The following is a 23,903-nucleotide window of genomic DNA, read 5'->3' as shown; positions in this document are numbered from 1 at the left end:
TGATCCCTGTAATCTGAATGTATATTTTTCAAAAAGGTGACTCGACTAAAACAACAATCATCACACCTTTGCATCCAGATTTCAAATGAATAGCATTGCACAAAGCCACCACAGGCTATTTTTACCATACCCTTAGCCCCTTGTGAAGGTAGCACATGGCCACACAGAAATAACCCCTTAGTGCCCCTACCACACACATTTTCAGAAATTGACAGTTAAAACAGTTTTGGGTTGTGTCATTTCACACTTAATGAGTAGGCAGATACTCAAGACTCTTGAGAATTTCCTTTTCCTTAATAAGTCCCCACAACACAGTTCAAAATTGGTGTACTGAGTTTGTTCTACATTGTTGGTAAAATAATTTATGTTAAATTAATGAGAAAAATTGTGTCTGTGAACATTCATCCAAATTGTTAGATTTTGCAAGGTGCTTTTGATTACCGGTAGTCTCGCTAGAAGTCATAGCATTGCCTTTGCCCGTATAAGAACATCAGTCTGAACTATTGTATTATTTAGGCATAAAAGGCATTTGGGGGTGTCCTTCTGTTGGAGAACAATAGTAATTATTGAAAAAAACACCATTATGATTCAACTGTAAAATTCAAGACATAGCATGTTTCGTTTGTCTGCATGAGCAGACAACAACATAGGTCAATTGAATGATTTATTGTAAACAATAAGTAAATTTCAACAATGAAAAGGAATATGGGATGTGTGCATGTAACAGTGTGTGCAAAGTGCATGGATGGATGTAAGTGTATGTGTGATAATGTATGAATCAAACAACCAACCAAATCCACAAACAAACAAACCGAGGAGTGTTACCTGAGGACAGAGAGCCAAGTGACTACTGAGGAGCACACATTTATGGTGGGTGAGCCAGGTGGCTCCGATCAAGAGGACACTCCCATGCCTGCCTGAGGAACCGCTCCAGCAGGACAGGGGAGGGGCTGTGACACATGGTTGTGTGGTATTGAGTATTTGTGGCATTTGTTCTTTGCTAAGAAAGACTCACAAGAGTCACATTTCATCAGTCATTCATTAATTCATTATCCAAACGGCTTATCCTCACGAGGGTCTCGGACGTGCTGGAGCTTATCCTAGCTGTCTTCGGCCAGCATGTGGGGTACACCCTCAACCGGTTGCCAGCCAATTGCGGGGTACACATAGATGAGTATACAACCATTCACACTCACAATCGCACCTTGGGACACTTTGGGGTGTTCAATTAACCTGTACCATGTATTTGGAATGTGGGAGGAAACCGGAGAAAACCCACGCAGCACAGGGAGAACATCCAAACTCCTCACAGGACCGGTCGATCACCGTGCTGCCCACATTTCATAATTACATAACAAAATATGTTTTTGATTGATGCCTTGGTAACTTATGGTCCATTCCTGTTGTGCACATGTATTATATGTAAGACATTATTTAATGTCAGCCATCTGGGCACCTCACTGACATTTGTGTCTTTTCTTGTCTCTCAGTCTCAGATCCTGCATGATGCCTCCACAGGCTCTCACTAATCCTGCCTCAGCCTCAGAGGATCCCCATCCCTCCCTGGACACATCAGCACCACATTAGGCTCCTTGACGTATTCTGCTCATTCTTCACAGTTGTCAGCCACTGATCCATCCAAACGCACTCTTGCCTCACTCTAAGATTAGCCACTGATTTGCTGCTGGCTGCTGTTAAAGCAGGCAAGTCCATTTTATCCTCTGATGGCACCATCAAAAGTCATTCAAATGGGACAGCAGGTTGCCAGACACGCTCCCTCCTCCAATTTTGGTGTTTTGCTTCATTAGTTTGAAGCCAGAGGACATCCATCATCTACCACCGAAAAGGAGACTCAATGTTGCGCAGGGCTCTGAGGTCAAAGAGACCTTGAGGAAGACAAAGACAGGCTTTTTCTCAACTTTTGACATCTCACCTGGAAAGAACATTGGACTGGGCAGCTCTGCCTTACTCCCCACAAAATAAACCTGGTAAAGAAAGCTGTTCATCTTCCTAACTTCAGCTAAGTTGCGTACGTTCCGGATGCTACCATGCCCATCATCAGCAATGCTAACCACGACTTCAGCAATCTGTCCGTCAGTGACGACAGCAGTCTCGACCGCATCTTCACTGAGATTCCAGAGACTGAGACCATCAAGGTATGAACATTTGGGTGTGACCGCCCTTGTCAAATGCACTGCAGAGCTTCACCACAAAGATGCACATAAACAAACCCAGACAATGTTTACAATTAAGAGTTTGATTTACCAAAACATTTGAACGAATCTCCAATGTTATTTACTTACTTTTTGTTTTTTGTTTTGTTATTTTGTTTTCGTTTTTGTTTGTTGATTTGTTCTTGGGCAGGTTCGAATGAAAAACTAATCTAAGTGTGATTCATAGAAACTGCATTTTATTTGCACCTGTACCCAACTCAACAATGTGTTAAGTGCTGCAAAGTAGCGCCCAAAGTGGAAAGTCTCGCTTGTTTGATTTTTATTGGATATCTTCCGTGCAGTCACATATCAACGATAACCCTGTGACATAGCACCTTGCTGTCGACCAATAGGATTGTACCTTTCAAGGGTGTCACCTCCCTTGGTCGCTGCGTTGTCAACATTTTTTCACTTGCAACATGGTGGAGAGAAAGCGAGACGAGTGGAACAATGAAGTTAAAGACAAGCTGGTCAATTTATGGCTGCAGCACCCCTGCGCTTTTGATGTCGGGTCTAAATATTACCATGACCGCATAATATTATGTAGCGAGCTAAGTGGCTAGCAACATGACGTTGCCTGCTTGCTAGTGGTATTAAAAGTACTTGAACATTAACTTCACATTCGTGGAAGAATGGCCAGCCCAAACTGTCCTCTCCAGAGCTTCCAGAGATGATACCACATGTTTTTTTCTCCTAATTAGCACCTCTTCCACCGTGATTGTTTTTTTTGTTGCCATTATGGTAATGGTTATATTCATTGGAACGTTTTCAATCATGCCTCTGCTGACAGCTTGATTTGACAAGAATAGCCCTGACCATAAAAGACAGGATGCTGTTATATTGTTCTATAGCCTACAGCATGTCGTGTAGTGTTGGCACTTGCCTGTGTTCTGACCAAAACACAGCAGTAGTTTTGGCAGTTTTGAGAGAGACATTGTGCGAGACCTAATTTGTCTTGTAGTCTGATCTGGGCACAAGGCTGAAACAAACACAGCACCAAAGCCAATTACAGGTACTGCTGCAGGATATAAAAACTAATAAAAACACATTATTTAGTAGAAAAGGAGAGACGTGTGGAACACAATTGCGCATTACTTTTATAATGTGTCCAATGAATGGCAATTGCATCGATCTCAAAAGAAAAACAAGTATTTAATTTCCTCACAGATAACCTGCTGCAGAAGTAACCGCCTTCTGCTTTGAATATCTTTACCGCAGCAACAGTCTCAGTGATCTCTGATTCACTGGCTCTGACTAACCGGGAGGCTAATGTACATGCAGTCTCTGATACTAAACAGATTCAAACTTGTCACGATAACTATATATACTGTAATCACCTTGTGAATATTACTGTTGCCTATATATAAATATCAGATTACTTTTATTTAAAGCGGAAGTCAACACAAACCCAAGCATATTTTTTTCCAGAATATATTCCCAGCAGGCCCACTAGTTGAAACACGGCATTCTGATTAATTTGGGGTGTGTGGAATAAAAAAAATCAAGCGGCAAAACACGCTTGTTTTTTGCCATTGTGTCTTCTGTCAACTGAAAATGACATCACAACTGCAAACAACGACCAATCACAGCTCACCTGTTTTCTGAAGCTGAGCCATGATTGGTCGTTATCTAAGCCCTGAGACACTGGGATGTCATCTTCAGTCGACAGAAGAGACAAAATGGCTGCCCCCTAAGATGGCTAAAAGCGGATGGATTTTGCTGCTTAACTCATTTTCCACAAACGCAATATTAATCAGAATGCCTTGTCTCAACTAGTGGGCCTGCACAGAACATATTCTGGAAAAAAAAATTGTTTGGGTTGACTTCACCTTTAAGAACTTATGAGAACTTATTGAACAGCAAGTGTGGTGTGTTGTGATGCTCATAAATATTGAGATAAGATATCTCTTCTACTCACATTCTCTGGTAACTGCAGGAGCTTGCCACCTGCCAAGTACAGGCACATCCAGCATCCCTTTAAAATTCCAATAGCGTGATCAATGGTGCAGCGGGCACATGCCAATGATTGTTTGACTGATGGGTGACAAGCGGTGTCATCAATCACGAGCCACGGCATATCCTTGGTCTCCTTATAGGCTGTTATGATATTGCAATGCCAATAGCGTCTTATTCTAGACACATACAGTACCTATGGATCTGTTTTGCAGATTTAAGAGTTAAGGTATAAGAATACAAATAAGAAGGTATAAGGGTAGAGCCGGCGACTAAATTGTAGTATTATTAATGGTTCCGATACTGGAAAGGTGTTTGTGAAGGTGTGAAGGTGCGCGCAGTCGAGCAGTCTGTTGTGCCGATGGCGCATGACGGACCAGCCAGGCATCAATGCCTTCATGACCTTCATCATCTGGCACACACAGCGCGCCAGTCTTATTCCATTTGAATGGTAATTTACGAGAAAATGGACTGAATGCAAGCGCGAACAATTCAGCAGGTGAAGATTTCATTAATGTCTAATTCAGACATTTCTTCAAGAAACTTTTCGAACAGCAGACATATGTGGATCGAAGCCATTACGATGAAGAACATATAATTGTATTTTCAAATCTAAAATATTAACTGTTGCTTTCAAGCATTCCGTGTAGTATATTCCCCAGGAAAACATACATAAAAGGTGACTGCCAGAATCCTCTTTTGAAATGATTAAGAATGACTGTTTGTGAATGACACGCAATGTCTAGTTAGAACCATATTGACATCTGCAAATGTTTGAAGATATTTGTGATGGAGGTGAGTTATGCGTTATAAGTCATGAACTTTTCCACAGGGTGTTTATTACCAAAGGGCTCAATTCATCCGCCAGCCAGAGGACCTCGTCTCCGTAGACCACCGCTTACTGGCAGTGATCAACGTCGGGGGCAACCGCTACACCTTCCCTTGGACAACGCTACAGCAGTTCCCTCTCACACGACTTGGCCGCTTGTGTGGCTGCAGGTCACCGGAGGACATTGCCAGCGTCTGTGACGACTACGATGAAGCGCGGAAGGAATTCTTCTTTGATCGCTCGCCATCCGCCTTCAGGGTTATTCTCAACTTCCTGGCCGCAGGTAAACTTCGCCTGCTGCGGGAAATGTGCATCCTCTCCCTGCACGACGAGCTCACCTACTGGGGCGTGGAGATGGCGTACATGGAGCGCTGCTGCAAGAGGAAGATGTACACACGAATCGAGGAGGTGCACGAGCAAGAACGGCAGGAGGAGGAGCGCAGGCAGAGGAACGCCTTGCAGCGTGTTGCCGTGGAGGAGACGACGTACCGAAAAGTTATGAACTGGCTCAGAGATATGGTGGAGAATCCGCAGTCTGGCTTACCGGGGAAGATCTTCGCCTGCCTGTCGGTCATCATGGTAGCAGTGACTGTGGTCAGCTTGTGTATCAGCACCATGCCTGACCTCAGAGAGGAAGAGGACAGGGTGAGTGTGTTACACAACATTAACATGTAGTAAATATTCACCCCTGTGCAACTATCTCAGGCCACCTTTATATTTGTTATTTTGGGAATGCTGTAATGAGCATATATACTGGAAATGTCACTCCGCAAAAACCTTGAATCAGCCCTTCTCAAAGAGTGTGGCGGACCCCGCTGGGGGAAGCGCGGTGACCCGAAGGAACATGCTTTCTGTTGTTTTGTTGTTGTTGTTGCCATACTAGAATAAAGAGTAATTGCACATCCACTACAGTAGGTGGCAGAGGCGATCTCTTTGTGAAAGTGTGTGCAGGGAGTGTAAACAATGTTAATAAGGTTATTCAACAGATTTATATATTTTTGGTTGTATTTCATGCTAATAAGGATACAATGTTATGCAGGAGTGTATTTATAACAATTTTTCGACATATGATACTATATTTAGTCACGGTGGAAACTTAAAGGGCATGAAATATTTTCTTCTTCCTCTGGGAGTGGGGGTTAACAGAATATAATTGAGAAGCATTGCCTTAACTGAAAACAAAAGCTGTGTGTGTGTGTGGGGGGGTGTATTGGGGTGTGTGTGTGTGTGTGTGCGTGCATGCATGTAGGCCTGTGCACGTGCGTGTTTGCATGTTTGAGGACTGGGCATGAATATCCCGTGAACTGTCTACCCATAACAGCGTGGATAACGAAGCCTCAGGCTCATTGAGGCCTGTCCAGTATCTGTCAGTAAACACTGGAGAAAGAATGAAATGGCTTCACTGTGTCGCTCACAAATGGAACAAGCATGCCTGCAAATGTGCACATTAGCAGAGCCATCAAGTGACATAAAAAGCAACTCATAAACACTCATGCACACATAAATAGCATTGAACTTTGCTGATGTCATTTTGTTGTTGTTGAATTACTGTAAGTCCCTTGATCCAAATGATATTTTGCATTTACAGCGAACAGAATTCAAGGAGTTCCCTGTCTTTGACACGCTAGCTCCAATGTCTTTTAGCCGGCTCCGACACCATCAGCATCGCCATGAAGTTACAAGCAGTTCAAACAAAAACATGTCCTATGGCAATAATGAGCCAGCCAACAAGTTAAAGTACAACTAAGATGGTTGGTCAACTATAATGCATGCACTCCAAGAGTATGAGTTTGCTCCTCTTAAATTGTATAAACAGTAAATGAGGGTTAATGTAACTATGGGGTATAACATCTTTGGCAAATAAGCATTTACGCCGGCACTGTTTGGCCCAGGGGCATGGTGTGAACAACATTGCATGTTACACAGCATAACAATGTACACAAAAACATTGTACATTCCTTGAAAATTAGTTTGACATGTATTTGTGTTTTATTGTAGTTTATCTTTATCCTATTTAATACGTTTCCTCATTTCTATTAAGTAAAGAAAAAATCTACATATATCGATATTGACCAATATTTAAAATAATGTGTGGCGCTTGAGCTAACCCAGAAGGAAGACGAACAGACTCAGTAATGTCTCAGTAGACACTAAAAATCTGATGTTTGACAGTCTTAGTTTGTCCACATGCAGGACAGCATAGATTTTGAAATGAGAAGACACATAACACCAAAGGGATGAGAGTAGCAGGGTGTGATGCAGGAGAATTGAGAGAGGCTGCAGATGACCTTATTATTCAAAAGGCCTGAAAATAAGAATTTGGAGTGTACTACCAGGAGGAGATCAGTGGCTGCTCAGGAAAACAGCTGAAGAAGCTCAGACAAAAGATTGGAGCATACCCATAAGTCTGATTGCAGCGATGCCGAGAACCTTTGCACGATGTTGTCGGCATGATGAAATGAATCTGCATGAACTTGCAAAGAGGATAATAACCTAGCGCAGTGATGTATTGTGGTAGATTATTGTTGTAAACAAGGCTGAAATTCAGATAAAGAAGGACATATTTCCTGAAAAATACTCTGTTTACACTTCCATTATCATGATTACATTCCGTTATGGGGAATTGGTGTTTTCTGTTTGTGGTTGTCTCAGGGAAATGCAGCAGAAGTAAGACAGTGGTGCACCACGGGAAAAAGCAAGCTGTCCTCAGTGGCCACTGCGCTTCACTGAGAACAGAGCACTCACCCCAAGCCTTATTCACGCAGCACTTTATAGGTTCCTGGCAAGATAACCCAGTGTGTTGGGAGACGAATTATACCACTGACTATGTACATGCGGTCGCCTCGTAAGGACTATTTAGATTGTGGATTGTCAGTTATTAGGAAAGTGAGCAAATTCCATGCATTGGGTTTTCTATGACTTCGGTATTTCAACATGTTCTGCACCAATTTATATGCCTTCATGTTTTTCTGGCATTCACCAGCTACTGAGCTCAGTGTCCAAGTGAAGCCTCGGGGTAGCAGTGAGAATCTTGTCATCTTTAATTCAAATGGTCCATCTCAGTGCTGGAGTGGGGCCAAAATTCCCTCATACGCTCATCATTCACCTGCCTGAGTCTGTTTGCGTGAAGGAGTGCAAAGGAAAGAATAAAGTAAGCCGAAGATGTCGAAAGAAGAGAGTGAAAATGGGATATACCTGAAAGAATGAAACAGAGAACTATATGAACTAAGTATGGAGCTTAGATAAGTGCGTAATAGAATGGACTTTTTAGCCCTCTTTCTGCTCGTGCACAGCCTTGCACTTGTGCTTGCCTACATCTCATCTCATCAATCACTTGGTGATCTCAAGAGTTTTGGAAGCAGCCCTATACTTAAAGCCCTTTGGTCCATCCCTTGTCTGCCTTTTCTTATCAGCCCTCTTCATGTACAATCTCTATAGCCTTTGCAATGGATTATTTGGATTTTGTCTACTTGCCAACATTATGTTGGGAAGCAGAGCCCTTCCCTGATGTGCTCCGTGAATGCAAATAGATGTTTGAAACATTGATACATGTCAGAAAGTCACAACACTCCACGGAAAGTAATCATCAAATCAAAGCAGGAAACAATATGAAAGAAGAACAGCTTGAGGAAAATGTTTTGGATGTCTGTAATTTGTTTGTAAAAAGAAAAAAAAAATGTCACTGATTATATCATTGAAGTTCTGCGATGTTAAGGGCTCAAAACACCACATTCCTCCATCATGTAATTGAGTGTTAAACATGAAACGCAGAAGTCACCGATAGTGTGGTGGTACACATGCCTGAGTTGTGTGCAGACAGCGTGGGATCGATTCCCGCTCAGTCTGTGTGTGCCCTGCGACTGGCTGGCGACCAGTTCGGGGTGTAGTCTGCCTTCGCCCGTTGACGGATGGGATAGGCTCCAGCACCTCCCCGCGACCCTGCATAGGATAAGCGGTTTGGAAGATGACACATGAAACACAGCGAACATGGCTCATTCAATTTCTTACATGCATACATATATTGCTTTGAATTTACATTTAGTTGTAAAGATAAAAACATATTCCTACATTAACAATACAAAATTGTAAATATTTTTGCCAATTAACCTTTGATGAAAAAGGACAGTACTGTACCAGAAAACTCTAAAGTGAAGCAAAATAACATTTATTCATGATAAAGGGAAAAAATAAATGATCGATTGCACCACAGTAGAACACGGAAGGGTAAAGGAGTGTTTTGTCAGATGAAAAAACAGAAGGGCAGATGTCGCCAATAGCTGCTTCTCTTTCTGCACCAGCAGTTGTCCATCTGAAGGCTACCTCAGTATCAGGATGGACCAACTCTCACAACGAATCTACTTTCAGGCTATCTCATAATAATTCACAGTTTGTGGAGAAATAGTACCACAAATGAAAGTTTTAAAAGTTCATAAGCCTTCCTGCACATTTTAACTTCAATTTGTGCTTTGTGCAGTTGAGTTGAAGGTCATTGTAGTGATACCTCGTGCTGTGTTGAGCTGGAGCCATCTTAGTGCTATTTTATTGCTATTTCTGCTTGGTTCATTGCCCGTTTGCCATTTGAAGACCAAGATTTGGCTCGTTTCTCTTTGCCTGATGAATGTGTCTGGATGAGTCTAACATGCGGATAGCAATTAACTTTATGAAGTGTAGTAGAACCTCTTGGAGTCACTGTCGCAAATCATCAGAACAATATGTTGCTAACAGATTTAAGATTCGTACGGAGCCCCTTGCCTAAAGTGACATGAGGGAAAAATATGTTTTTCATTACGAAAAAGTGTCTCGTTAGGACGAAGAAATAGTCCAGTGCTTACATGGGAGAGCCTATAACTACATTTCTGTTTGCATTTCGGAGTGAAAATGACAATGCAGGACCTAATTTGGTTATATTTTCACCTGAGACTTTATTATAAGGACATAGCTGTTTTACAGCTTTCTTACACCATTATGTTGTGGCTGAGAGACATTTAAAATGTCTGAAGTGTCTGCTAAGTAAGCTACCGCTCGCACTTATAGACTTTTCTCATCCTAACGGGAAACATATATTTTTTCCCACTCACTTCCTGATTCCTGTCCCCATGTGTCCTTGGTTAAAGCTATTCTTTACATACCTTCTCTTTGTCTCATTACTTAAGATACATAATGTATGAACGTACAACTTCCTCTCTAACTGTGGTGTGTGTGTGATGCTAACATTGAAGTTTGCAGTTTACTTTGAACAAAACAAAAACAAAACAAAACAGATATCAACAATATGAGTATCCCAAAAGAAAGCAACATGTACTGCTAGCCTGAAAAGGAGTAGGACAAAGTCAAACTTATTTAGTTCCCACCCCTGGCTTCACAGTACCAATGATAAATAAATAATAAAAAATTGCTGTCCAAAATGCATGTATATTTACATACCTAAGTTAAATATACAGATCACATATAAACTTTGTACGTACAAACAAACATTGATTATAGCACTGTGGCCGCTGGGCTTGCACTGACCCCAGTAATCTCTTGCAATAAAACTCAGACAGGATGTCTAAAGTAGATTGGAAAGAGTGTGCAAGTTAAACTCGAAGTCACACATCAATAACCTACTTCAGTATGATGATGGACTGATGTTGTTTGCATGCATTTCATACTGTCATGTGTCAGCTGAGATAGGCAGCTGCACTGTCATTCTGCTTCTGCATACTGCTTTAATTCATTCTTGAACATTCTCTCACAGTGACAGTGTCTTTTAAGTCAGCCCAATTAGATTTGATCTTGTTTTGTAATTCGGTCATCTTCTGGCCTGGAGAGTAATTGAAGTGGCCATTTATGTCAGTAATGCTGTGAAGTGAAGTAGGATTTGCTGTTCAGTAATTGCGCTCCAGCCTCAATCTGAAGTATATAGAGCGCAAAGGAGGGAGAGGATGATAAGGAGAAAACCAAGATAGGAGGGCATCTGCAGGAGAAATGTTGTCTTGGCAAGATTTTAAGATTTTGGAGGGACTAGTTGTGTGGACATACCCCAAAATGTTTTGATTTGTTCATGAATGTGTACGTGGGTCACTCGATTTTTGTCCATGTACTGTTGTGTTCATCAATTCACGTGATGGATTGAAAGAGGAGTTTAAGGAAGACCAGGGCTGCAAGTCAACAATTGAATGGGGGTGAAACAATAAATAAATAAATAGATAAATAGATTCATAATCAGACCTCAAAACAGCCACAAAAGCCTCCTTTCTTTTCTTACTCGTTTGTCTCATAGCTCATTGAAGGTTTTATAATTTCAAAGACTGTCTGACAGTGATGACACTGGTAAAAGGACATTCGACAGAAAATGCATGTGCCCTACACAGAGATTGTTGTTGAAATGGAGTGCTTTCATTCCAAACTTGTTCAGGGGTAATTTAATGCAAGAAAGGTCATTGAATAGAATTAAAAGTGCATTACCAAATGAATGAAGACTGTAATCGAATGGTGGGGTAGACTTTAACATGTCTGCCTCACAGTCGAGAGTTCCTGGGATCGAATCTCAGCTCAAGCCCTCCTGTGTGGAATTTGCATGCTCTTCCTGTGCTTACCTGGATTACCGCCCACATTCCAAAAACATGCATGTTTGTTTAAAAGTAAATAAATGAATTACATTTGATGGGGTGGCATGGCTCAGTGGTAGAGTGGTCGTTTCCCAACCCGGAGATTGTGGGTTCGATCCCCGGCCATGGTGTCCATGTCGAAGTATCCCTGAGCAAGATACTGAACCCCCAGTTGCTCCTGACGCTGCATCATCAGTATGTAGATGAGGTACAGTGTAAAGTGCTTTGAGTACCCAAGGTAGAAAAGCGCTATATAAGTGACAGCCCATTTAATGGCTGTATGTCTACACAGTTTCTGCCATGAGATTGACCGGCAACCAATCCATGGTGGCCTCTTGCCAATAGTCAACTGGGAGCTCCATCTCACGCATGGCCCTAATGAGGACAATAAGTGATATAGAAAACGGATGGATGAAATTGAATGCAAGGCAATTTAATACAAAACATAAACAACACTTGGAAGGAATTCATCATATAATTGCTAAATGTACTTGATGTTGTGAATCCCTGGAAATTATCTTGTTTTTGCACTTGATGTTAGTAACTCAACACCAGGATGGGCAAAGTTGGCAGTTTGAAACAAGTAAAAGGCACTACACTGCGTGATGTACAAAAAATAGCTGTGAGCACAGTAACAGTCTATTGATCCTTAGCAATTCTGTTGATTGTGTTGAATCAAAGCAACTGAGGCAAAATAGAGTGCTCTATTTGGATGCACCCAGCTGACACACAATTTCCCCTTTAAAAAGAAAATACAGAATTGGTCAAGAAAATTTAGTCGAATTCCAATCCCTAGTAAGAACATTGTAAAACCCAACAGAACATCTTAACAAAAAGGCATGTATAATAATAATTATTATAAAAACAAAAATAAATAAAATAACGGAAATTTTGCGATGACGGAAGCACGGTTAAAATAACAATGACGGAGTGATGAACTGACGATGACAGCTTTAGTCGGCTTGAAATAATGACGGACTGATGATGATGGCCAGGTGGCCCGGCCGTTGGCGAAGGACACATGACGGACCAGCAACATTTATTGACAACCAAAGTGAGTTACTGTGCTAGCTTGAAGCGTAAGTCAACCAAACATTTTTTAAGAATATGTTCTATGCAGGCCCATTAGTTGAAACACAGAATTCTGATTAATATTATGTTTGTGGAATATGAGTTAAGAAACAAAATCCACCCGTTTTTAGCCATCTCTGGGGGCGGCCATTTTGTCACTTCTGTCGACTGAAAATAACATCACACACCCTCACAGGGCTCAGATGACGACCAATCAGGCCTTAGCTTCAGGACACAGGTGAGCTGTGATTGGTCGTTCTCTGAGCCCTGAGGCTAAAAACGGGTGGATTTTGCTGCTGAACTCATGTTTCATATAAATCATATTGCCTTGTTTCACCTAGTGGGCCTGCATAGAACATATTCTTGAAAAAAATCAATCTGATGCAATCAATTTCCTCTTACCATGTGAGTTGAACTAACTCATCAGGTTTTTCAAAGAAATATATCTTCCTGTAAATGTGTGTCTCCTGTACAAAGTCAAATTGTGCAGTCTGAGTGCACAAAATGAACACGCTTTCAGACAATGTGTCTTATGTGTCACATGTTTCTCCTCCTCATAATTTTCTTCATGCGACTGATAAGTGAGGAATTCCACTGTGATTGTTCAGACAAGACTGACGTGAGTAGAGTGCTAGTCAAGAAAACAAATTATGTCATTAGGCACATTGTGGCCGCTCGAAGAGAAGACAGATGGATGAGATGAGAAACCTATGGGCAGTCACCGAGGCATGAGCAGTCGCAATAATTTACAGTCAGAGTAACCTGACCTTTCTGTTGCTGCAGATTGTATTGTTATCAAATCCAAGTCAGTGATGTTTGTGTGTGCGCGCATCTGTGTGTCACTTTTTGAAGTGTTGATAATTGCTAAGCAAATGTTTTAAAACCATACCACACCCTTCCTTAGTATCTGAAAATGTTCATGCGGCTGAATACTAATATCCAAACTGTATCAAAGATCAAACATTACATAGACATGTGCATGCTAAGGCGTCCCGGGTGTATTTGAGGATGTATAACTCTGTTTGACAGTATCAGTGTGCAGCTGATTTCATGCCTATTATAGCCTATCTGGTTATGAGCTGTATTCTTTCCATCCGTTGCTGCACGGCTGCCAAGTGGGATTATGGGAGAGAACAGCAAAGTATGAGGTGTTTATCTTGTCTGTGCCAGAACAGGATTGGACAGCTAACACAGTACAGACGAACAACACAATGCAGTGGAGATTCTTAGATCTGAGTGTTATACAGTATATGAGGGTGTAGGTAATGTCCATGATTAGTGTTTGTTAGCTGTTTTTCTCTTTTTTGTACACTATGAACTTGATATGACCCTGACCGACTTCATCAAACTGCCAACAAAGTTCATAAGGGAAAACCTTAATTGGAGTAGTTTTTAGTACTTGAAACTTCTACTAAAGTATGTGTTTCATACTCTAGATTACAAGCACGACCAGAAAAGTGAATTATTATACAATAACCTAACATTTCACTAATGTATTTGCGTGTTCTGTAGTTGCTTCTGGTGTTGTTAAATTGAACTGTGGTGCAACTGCTCTGATAGCTAGTGCCGTTGGTTTGTGTGAACAAATTAGATGTGGTCAGCATGTAAGTGAATTCTGGTGGGGTGCGGTAGACTTCCTCTCAAGTTTTGAACACTATACTTACCCAAGACATAGAGTCATGTAAATTGACAAGGAAAAAAAAAAGCATCACAGGAAATGACAAAATCGCAACTATACTAACATCGCTGAAAGTTATCTGAGTCAGCGTTTCTTAAAATACATTTTAGAAGCTTTTCATCTGGTAAAAACGATGAAGTAACGAACGTGGCATTGTTGTTTGGAAAATGTTAGCTATGTTATATAATATATCACATATGTGGTCCAATCTGGTTTTGACATTATAGTTGCTCATATGAAAAAATCCCTGCGTGAATGCTAATTGAAGAGCTAATGTACCTTTATTTTTTGTTTATTTATTTAGTATTTAGTAAGTATTGTACAGTACACAGCAATACAGCAGTAAGAACTGAAGAACTGCTGTCGGATGGGGCCCAGCGCCGATGAGCTAGTCATGTACATTTATTGATTTTTTATTGATTTTTTTTTTTTTTTTACCAAGTCTTTGTTTATTAACAAGCGTGTACACAAGGTCTTAAATTGATTTTGAATAAATCCTTTGCTGAAAAATGCTGTTGGCAATAAAAGCAAAAGCAAGGAGGTGCAATTTTCCCAAGTGCGAAATTAAGATCTGATCACAGTTGGCTTGCATAGTGTTTTAAGTACAAAAGCAGCTCTGTGTGCAAGTATGTACAGCTATCCTCCTGAGGACTGTTTGTACTGTTTTCTTTTATATCGTGGGGCAGCACGGTGGCTGAGTTTGCAAGTTACACACACCTTACAGTTCGGAGGTTGCCGGATCTGACCTTTCTGTGTGGAGTTTGCATGTTATCCCGTGCTTGCAAAGGTTTGTGGGATTGAAGACTCCAAATTGTTCTTAAGCGTGAACGGTTTCTTGTCTGTACTGTACGTGCCCTTCAATTAGCTGGCGACCATTCAGTCAGCCGGGATAGGTCTCATTTCACCAGTAACCACTAACGAGGAGGAGAAAATGGATGGATGGTTGTCATTCAGAAAGGCGCACACCTTCCACTGTGCATGTTGTGCGTACTTGCAGCTATCTGGTTACAGGAGGAGAGCCTGCAGCTGACGGATGGAGATGTCACGTAATACAAGCCCTTTAATAACTCATGACGCATGGACACAGTACGTCTTCTTTCTTTTTGACATTGCTGTTTTTTCCTCGCCATTTGACTGACTTTGACCAAAGTGCAAACTGCGTCTAGCGGGCTGCAGCAGCAGGTTCAGTGAAGTATGGTCAAGGTCTGCCGCAAGGTAAAACTGATTGATGGCCTAAATATTTTGTTCCTATTTCTGCCCCCAACCTTTGAACACAGAGGGATTACAGGATTATGATTCATTATTATTATTATTTTTTTTTTTTGATGGGTTGAAAATAGTGAATGCACTGAGGCAGATGCTGGATTATTTCTCAAAACCAAATGTCTACAGAGTTTTATATTACCCAGCGCTGGTCATACAGTATGGTTAGGGCAGAAATACCTTGGGCTATAACCTTGAACCCCAAAAAACAGATTTTAATTATGATATTTATAATACGCCACCTATCAATTGTCTGTACTGCTTATCCTCACTAGGGTCACGGGTGAGCTGGAGCCTATTCCATCTGACTTAAGGCAAGAGGCAGGGTAGACCATGGAATGCTTGGTCACCATGTAATTGCAGGGCTTATATAAACCAATACAAACAACCTTTTACACTCACATTACGGACAATTTAAAGCAGGCATGTCCAGGTCCGGTCCTCGAGGGCTGCTGTCTTGCGTGTTTTATATGTCTCCCTACTCCAACACACCTGATTCCAATGCCTTAGAAGTGTGAGGTGTATGTTACAACCAGTAAGTTACAGTGCCGACTTATTATAATGCTGATATTTTAATTTTAAATAATTTTCTTTCATTGTTCATCCATTTTCTACAATTATCCTGTTCAGAGTTGCAAGCCACACAGGAAATACATTGACAACCAACACTCATTACACTTATAGGGCTCTATTTTCCAGTGCAAGTCTGGCACAAGTATTCGACTAATCGATTTTATTTATTTTTCACATCAATGCATATTTTAAGCAATTTGAATCAATTTTAAACCGATTTTTGATTAATTGTTACACCCCCACTTAGATGTGGTATCCTGCAGTTTAGTAAAGTTTTGTTGACTTTCAGATACTAATTTGTCAGGTGTACAGGGTGCAATTCAAAGGAAACGCCCACCATAGTGCAGAGCGGTCTGCCAAAATCCCAAAGAGGCAAAACAAGCCCTGTACTGGCACATAAGTCAAAATCAAAATCAAATAAATCTAAAGTACCCAGAGAAAATCCATGCAAGTACGGGGAGATTATACACACTTCACCAAGAAAGGTCAGACCCAAGATTCGAAGCCTAATTTCTGTCTCTGATGCAGAACCTGCTCGCTACATGTTTCAAATTAGGGTTGCTCAGCCTTTGCAAAGGTTTGCTTATTTCTGAGACCTTTTTAGTTCCTTGCTATAATTATCACAAATGTACATCTTTCCATAATAATGTAGCTGTCCGATATAGCGGGAGTTGTCAAAGACTGCACACAATATAGCTTCAACTGATCCACAAGTGTAAAAACACATCAATAATTCAAAACAATAGAAGCTTCTTTTTGTCTGACAAGAAAAAGACACATTTACTTTTTCAACCCCGTGTGTACATTGTGGTCTGATTGACGAGGCAGCTGCCTGCCACCCCACTTGTGAAGTAGTGGATGGCAGTGAACAAGAATTCTTACAAAAGCCAATGCTGAACAGAAAGAGACAGCCAGCAGCTGTCATAATATATTTGACCGTGTGTGTGCGTGCGTGTTTTCTGACTCAAAACCCAGCACAAATTAGATCTCTTCAAGCATCTTGACTAAGTGCTATTGGACCACAGTATGACAGATGTTTGTGATACAGCGATATATTAAACTTCATCACTTCTAGCTCCCTGACCATCTGTGCTACCATTAGCACCCACACCCACATCAAAGTAAAGCACTGAAAATGATCATATTTTCCCCGCTGCAAAGTGTTTCATCCAATTACGTGTGAAATACAGCAAAGACAGCTGTCACGGCACATTGTTTCCATTGTAATCCCCGAGAGCTTTTTCAATGACCATGTCGTCTGTATTACCGGTATGTATTTTTTATGTATTTGTCAGAATTGTTCTTTAATTTAACGGTCTTCACCACACCATTCAATGAGTTACACCTGTATCTACCTAAAAAGGGGCCCAAGGATTATTTCCCCATTTTAATTTGAGTGTACAGTATGTTATTGTACTCTGCTCTCAACATCCTTAATAGTTGGATTTTGCTGCTTTTTTTCTGGATGCAAAAGAAAGCCTGTTCTCATGAAAAGTGATGTTTGCCCAAATGTCAACGTTAAAATTGCTTTTGAGCCACACAACAAAACACATTTTTTGTGACATGTTAATAACAGTTCGAAATGCATGGGAATTTATTGTGATCACATTGCAAGCGTCTAATGTTCACCTGACACTCGCTGTAGCTGTCTGACGTTAAATGAGGCATTGAGCGTTGACGACAGCTGCTCAGAAGTTTTCACTAATTACTGTTAATCATGAGAGAAATTAAATGTGGCCGCTTACTTGCATCTGTTGCACGACTGTCAATGTGGGTATCAAGTTTGCTCCTGTGGTTCCTGCAAAACCTCCTGTCATATTACATTGATATTACATCAAAAGTCCTTAGAGGAAAGAGGAACTATCCATCAACCCATCAATTTTCCATACTGTGTATCCTGTTCTGGGTCACAGCTGGGAGGCTGGAGCCCATTGCAACTGACTCAAAGCAGAAAGCGGACTGTACAGTATTTCCCTGATCGCCGGTCAGTCACGGGGCACATTTGCAAACCGTAAAAAATCAGATGGCGGCACTTCTAGCCTCCGCCCACATTCCAAAAACATACATGTAAGGTCCAGTGAAGACTTTAAAATGGACATATTGTGAAAGACGAGTCCAGGGTGCACCCCGCCACTCGTCAAAAGTCACCTTTGATGAAAAGGAAGTGTTTTCCCATGGATCGTGCTTCTTGTGTCTCTTCCCCTAAACATCTTGAATGTGTTAACTTTCATGATTCATCACCACTGTGGACTTTGCCTTAATTTGACAATGACATCTTTTCAAAATCAGAATGAAATGAAAATTCAAAAGCCTGTTTGGGTCAGCTGCCGTGCTTGTGCTGAAACGAGCTGTCACAAAGTTCCAGAGAGAATCACGCAGCGGAGATAAGGTCAGCGAGGCGTAGTGACTCTTTGAAGAGACAGAAGTAGAAATCCTGAAGCTGAAACAAATGGCCTTTCATGCCAGGGGTGAGAACAGCGTTGCGAAGCCCTAATGGGACTAATGTCAGCACACAAGACGGAAAGAGCAAAGAGGAGGGAAATGAATGAGAGGTAGAAAGTGCACATGAGAGACAAAACATGTGAGCCGAGGGCACAAAGTGTCTGAAAGATTGATGCGGGAATGGCAGCCCTGAATTCCCACAGTGCTTTAAGAGCTGGATGTCACACAAAGGCAGTGTGCGGAATGCTGCCTTCTTTAAAGGGATGGTGGGGCCGAGATGGCCATGTTTTCACTAACAAGTTCATTTTATATATTTTTTGATCAAGAAAATGGAAAGAGTTGTCATTTTCTATTTTATCAATAAATTTGGGAGAAATTAGGACATAAGTGACTCCATGAATAACGCATCTTGTTAATGAGGAGAATGGCCGCGCCCACTACCGTTCTATCCTTGTTCGAGTCACTGGAGGAACCGATTACAAACTCTCCATTGGAAATCATTGTACTTTCATTGCTTATAACGTCCAAAAACGGTGATCAATTGGCACCGAAATTTATGTGGACATCCTTACTAATGACCACTTCAACATATCAAAAGGATGGCTGATTTATGAGAATGAGGAAATGTGGAAGTGAGCATGCGCGACATAGATTTATGCTGGGACGAGCGCACACTGCTTCTTTGCTGATCAGGGTTAGGACGAGCGAGGCATTTAACACCAGTCAGGTGTTCGAAAATGAAAGGCAACTAATTGCATCAATTTATCAAGTAGTTACAAAAAACATACTATTTGGGAAATAACCTTAAGTTTTTAAATATGTAAAATTTGCAAATAAATCCTACTTGAGTTTTCCTTGTAGTGTTTGAGTTTAGTTACTTATTTGAGTTTTAGAATACACTTTTATGAGTAGATGCTACTTACTTTTTAACAAATATCTTTACAATTTTTTTAAACTTGTATCTACTTTCTATTTACATTTGATTGGGTAAATAGTTAATATACAAAAAAACTAGTCAGAAATCAAAGCAAGCGAAATACACCACTTCTTCTCAATTTCATTAAATCCAATTAATATATGTGCTCCTATGTACGTGTTCTGAGCATTTCGACTTTGACAACTTGCTCTTCCCCAACAGTAACTTCAGGGCAAAGACATCAACACGCTAGCTATGAAAAAAGTCATCTTGCGCATTTGTAATGTTTGCACAGTGTTGTAATGTCAACAATAAAAACATTATTTTGGATTCTTACACAATTATTAGAATTTAGAATAATATTTCCTTTGTTAAAAACACAAGAAATTGTGAATGGTCTCCTTAACAAGAGCTACTTATGTAAACTCAAAGAGTAATGTTAGAAAATTCTATTTTACACATTTAAAAGCTTAAGTTGTTTTAATAAAGAACATGTTTTGGTAACTACTTGATAAATTGATGCAATTAGTTGCCTTACATTTTCTAAGTAGATTGAGCTCTAAATTTGTTTCAGTGTAAGTCAGTGTAGGACATCCTTATTTAATCCCATATGGAGGCAAGAGAGTGGAAGAAGGATGGGCCATGCCGGATGCTGATGGTGCAGTTTGCAGCTAGATCAGAACATTCCCATAAAACCTCTTAATGCTACTTACCCAAGAACCGAAAGGAAGGACGACCGTGCCTGAGCAGCTAATAGAACTAATTTGTTGTGCTGCCAAAAACAGCAAAACCCTTCTTCTCACCTTAATAATAGCAGTGTGCACAAAAAAAAGGCAGATACACCACACACAACATACAGTACGTAAAAAGGCTTAAGGTCACATTGGGTTAAGGGATTCAGTGGGGAAAGAAGTGATAAATGAGAGTCAGAGGAATGGGACACGTGTGTGTCATGCAACGGAGGGAGTTGCCTTTCCCTTGGGGGAACGGAAACGAATAAAGACTAAAGGGGAACAGGTGAGCCGCATCTGAGACGACCGGCGAATGACGGATGAGAGGGTAGGAGTCCGGAGAGGGTGATGAAGGAGGAACCGGAATTAATAATGAGGAGGAGGAGGAGGAGGAGGAGATGAGAGGAAGAGGGTTGCAGCCAGGGTGAGGAAAGAGAAATGGAAGAGAATGGAAATACATGAGTCACACATTGAGCGGAGAGACCAAAGTGGAATAGAGAGAACCTGTTCCTAGAAGCTGATGAAGGCCAAATAATGTCTTTCCTTTTTTTGTCATTTCAAGCGTGCAATTCACATTTGAACGTACAAGCTACAAAATTGAAACCATGTGCAGAGTCATGATACTGCTTCACACTTTTCATTTCTGTGGGATTCTGCCGATGAGTCAGTTGCTCATCAGGTCAGGATCACGATAGTGAGGAAATTTCTACTGTCACTCCAAGATAATCGTAGAAATCCATCCATACAGGCATCCAATATTATATACGTGCATGAAGCCATGACGGAACAGTATTCCGTTGTGTGAATGGTAACAGGAGGTTAATTGGACCTTCTGCCAGCATGTTATTTCTCAACTTTTCATTTTTCGCCACTGACATATATACCGTAGCTGAACAAAGATATTTTTAAGTACCGTAATAAATTATAATTTTGGGACAAAATGTATGATCTGATTATCTCTCATGGCACCCTGGAGGGGTGATTTGAATGGAGATGTGCACTTCCATTAATCAGTTACCTTGGCCAATTGTCACTGTGACAACAAAATATTTTCCAATTTATTCATCCCTAATGTAGATACGATTGGGTGCTTGACTGAAACACATTCTAATAATGAACATACACTGTAATTCAAAATAATATACAACATATACCCTGAATGGTGGGGGCCCTCACCGTCAAAATAGATGATTACATCGACGGAAAAAATGGGCTTCCGACTATGCTTAGTCCGTATATTTTAAGTTTCCCGTCTATCGACCATATGATTCATTAAGGATAAGAAAGAGCGATCGCTTGATTTGAGGGTTGATGTTGATTCCCCTTCATCTCACTTTTCCCTCTTCATGTTTCTTTCTCCCTGTCAAACCCTCTGTCCTCCTCAGGGCGAGTGCTCCTCCAAATGCTACAACATGTTCATCATCGAGACGGTGTGTGTGGCCTGGTTCTCGCTGGAGTTCATCCTGCGCTTCATTCAGGCTCGCAGCAAGTTAGACTTCCTCCGTGGGCCGCTCAACATCATCGACGCCATGGCCATCTTGCCTTACTACGTGTCCTTGGTGGTAAAGGAGGAGGACCCGAACCTGGACGGCGATCGACCAGGCGGAGGGAAGGGCTACTTGGACAAGCTGGGTCTGGTGCTGAGGATCTTGCGGGCGTTGAGGATTCTTTATGTGATGCGACTGGCTCGCCACTCTCTTGGCCTGCAGACTCTCGGACTGACGGTGAGGCGCAGCACTCGCGAGTTTGGCCTTCTCTTGCTTTTCCTCTGCGTGGCAGTCACCCTCTTCTCACCGCTGGTCCACCTGGCTGAAAGTGAGCTCACGGGCCCTCACGACTTTAGCAGCATCCCCGCCTCCTACTGGTGGGCTATAATCTCCATGACAACAGTGGGCTATGGCGACATGGTGCCTAGATCCATCCCCGGGCAGGTTGTAGCACTGAGCAGCATCCTGAGTGGGATCCTAATCATGGCCTTCCCTGCCACCTCCATCTTCCACATGTTCTCCCGCTCCTACCAAGAACTCAAGATGGAACACGACCGTTTGTTCAAAGAGGAGTGCGCCGCCGCTGCAGCAGCCGCCGCCTCCACCAACGCCGCTGGGGAGCTGCAGGAGGCAGGAATGGACGGAGGAGAAGGTGCTGACATGAAACTAGAGGACTCAGCTGCCATTGGACTAGCATTCCATCTGGATAAGGATAGTATGCACTCACTAGAGTCGCTGGCTCTGTTAGGGAAAGGAAATGCTGCTGCAGCAAATAATTACAGCCTCCCAGCAACAGCTTTCTGAATGAACATTTCTTGCTATCAATCCAAACCTTCTAATCTCCACGTTACATAAAAACTAGACTCGCTCTTATCTCCCCAATGGTCTCCCTTTCCATGTGTATCTTAAATGCATTAAACATAAGGAGGAGATAACATCTGCTGCATTTATTTCGCTCTTCAGGTTGCCGAGGTTGTGAGACCCGAGAGCGAATCTGAGCGTTTGTGCGTGCTTACTGCACTGACACGGACTGAAAAGACCCTTTAAAACCCTTTAAACCCGATGGCACAGGTTGTCTTATTGAAAGCCTTTGCTGCAATATCAGTGACTCTTTGCTTCCATAAACATGCAATATCAATCCAAAGTTGCTTTTTTTTCTTCCACTGTGAAAATACCTTGCAAATCTAAGTGTAATGCTTACCAGCCTACAATGTCAGTGTATCAAATGACTCAAACTCTCACTGCACACTTCATTAGACATACAAGCACATCTTAATCCACCAAAAAGCAGTTTTACTTTGCTGCAAACAAAAATAACTGTTATTCAATTAATACCTTTCTGATGCGGTACGTTATGTAAAGGCACAATGGAAGTCAGACACCCGCCAAGTGGTCAAATTTGGAGGCAAAATTGTCAGGGAAAATGTGCTTAAAAAGTCAAGCAAACCTAAAATCAACATTATATGTTATGTTGTCCGAGATGTGACAAGTAACTGAATGCAGTCTAGGTAATGTGCTTCTTTTGGTTCATTTCTGAGATGCCTATAGCCATGTAATTGGATTTGGTCATTGCATGTCTTGTATGTTTAAAAAAAAAAAAAAAACATTTTACGGACTTTTTAATTAAGAGGGTATGAGTGAGAACATGATGAGGTATAGATTAATATAAATCGAACAAGATACTTTTTTTTTAAAACAGCGAGAGAGGAAGGAACAAATGAAGGCATGTTTTTTGTGAGTGACTAGTAGAGAATGAGTGCTAACAACCATGAAATGTACTTTGCAACGCTCCAAATAAAAGCTCTTGCAACAATCAGAGGCAAATCCAATTTTTGCATTTGTTGGCTTCTCGAGTGTAAGAGTCAGTGATTTGCAGAGTCACGCTACTGAACATGAAGAAAGAAGAGACAGCTTCTCCAGCCAGCCCCGCAGATAAGTATTCCACAAACAACAATCCTCATCTGTTTGCCATCGCATGCACAATTACACCAAAGATGGATGAGTGCCATGTTTCTGTGAATCTCTTGGCTGCAGATCACTACAATTTAATTTGACAAGGTAACATCTCTGAGTTTGGGATAAACCCACTGCCCGGCTGTATATTTTTCAAAGAAGAGTAGTCAGGCCCTCCAATGGAAACACACAAGAGCATGCCAG

At 41.4% G+C, this 23,903-nt stretch overlaps 1 protein-coding gene across 1 annotated transcript in view; it reads left to right on the top strand.

Annotated features, from left to right (window-relative positions):
- kcng4a (potassium voltage-gated channel, subfamily G, member 4a) overlaps positions 1 to 23,562 on the top strand; it is a 28,351-nt gene extending 4,789 nt beyond the window's left edge. The window contains exons 2-5 of the mRNA XM_086029378.1: positions 1,491 to 1,703; positions 1,809 to 2,156; positions 4,999 to 5,640; positions 21,645 to 23,562. Coding sequence (XP_085885504.1) covers positions 2,049 to 2,156; positions 4,999 to 5,640; positions 21,645 to 22,550 — 1,656 coding nt within the window. The 5' untranslated portion in view covers positions 1,491 to 1,703; positions 1,809 to 2,048 and the 3' untranslated portion in view covers positions 22,551 to 23,562. The remainder of the gene's footprint in view (positions 1 to 1,490; positions 1,704 to 1,808; positions 2,157 to 4,998; positions 5,641 to 21,644) is intronic.
- Positions 23,563 to 23,903: the final 341 nt, after the last annotated feature.

The sequence above is a fragment of the Filicampus tigris genome, chromosome 4, assembly GCF_054856515.1.
Source record: "Filicampus tigris isolate MCC_2025a chromosome 4, RoL_Ftig_1.0, whole genome shotgun sequence".
Taxonomy (NCBI): domain Eukaryota; kingdom Metazoa; phylum Chordata; class Actinopteri; order Syngnathiformes; family Syngnathidae; genus Filicampus; species Filicampus tigris.
The sequence above is the reverse complement of the archived record's forward strand: the minus strand, read 5'-3'. Positions and strand labels throughout refer to the sequence as shown.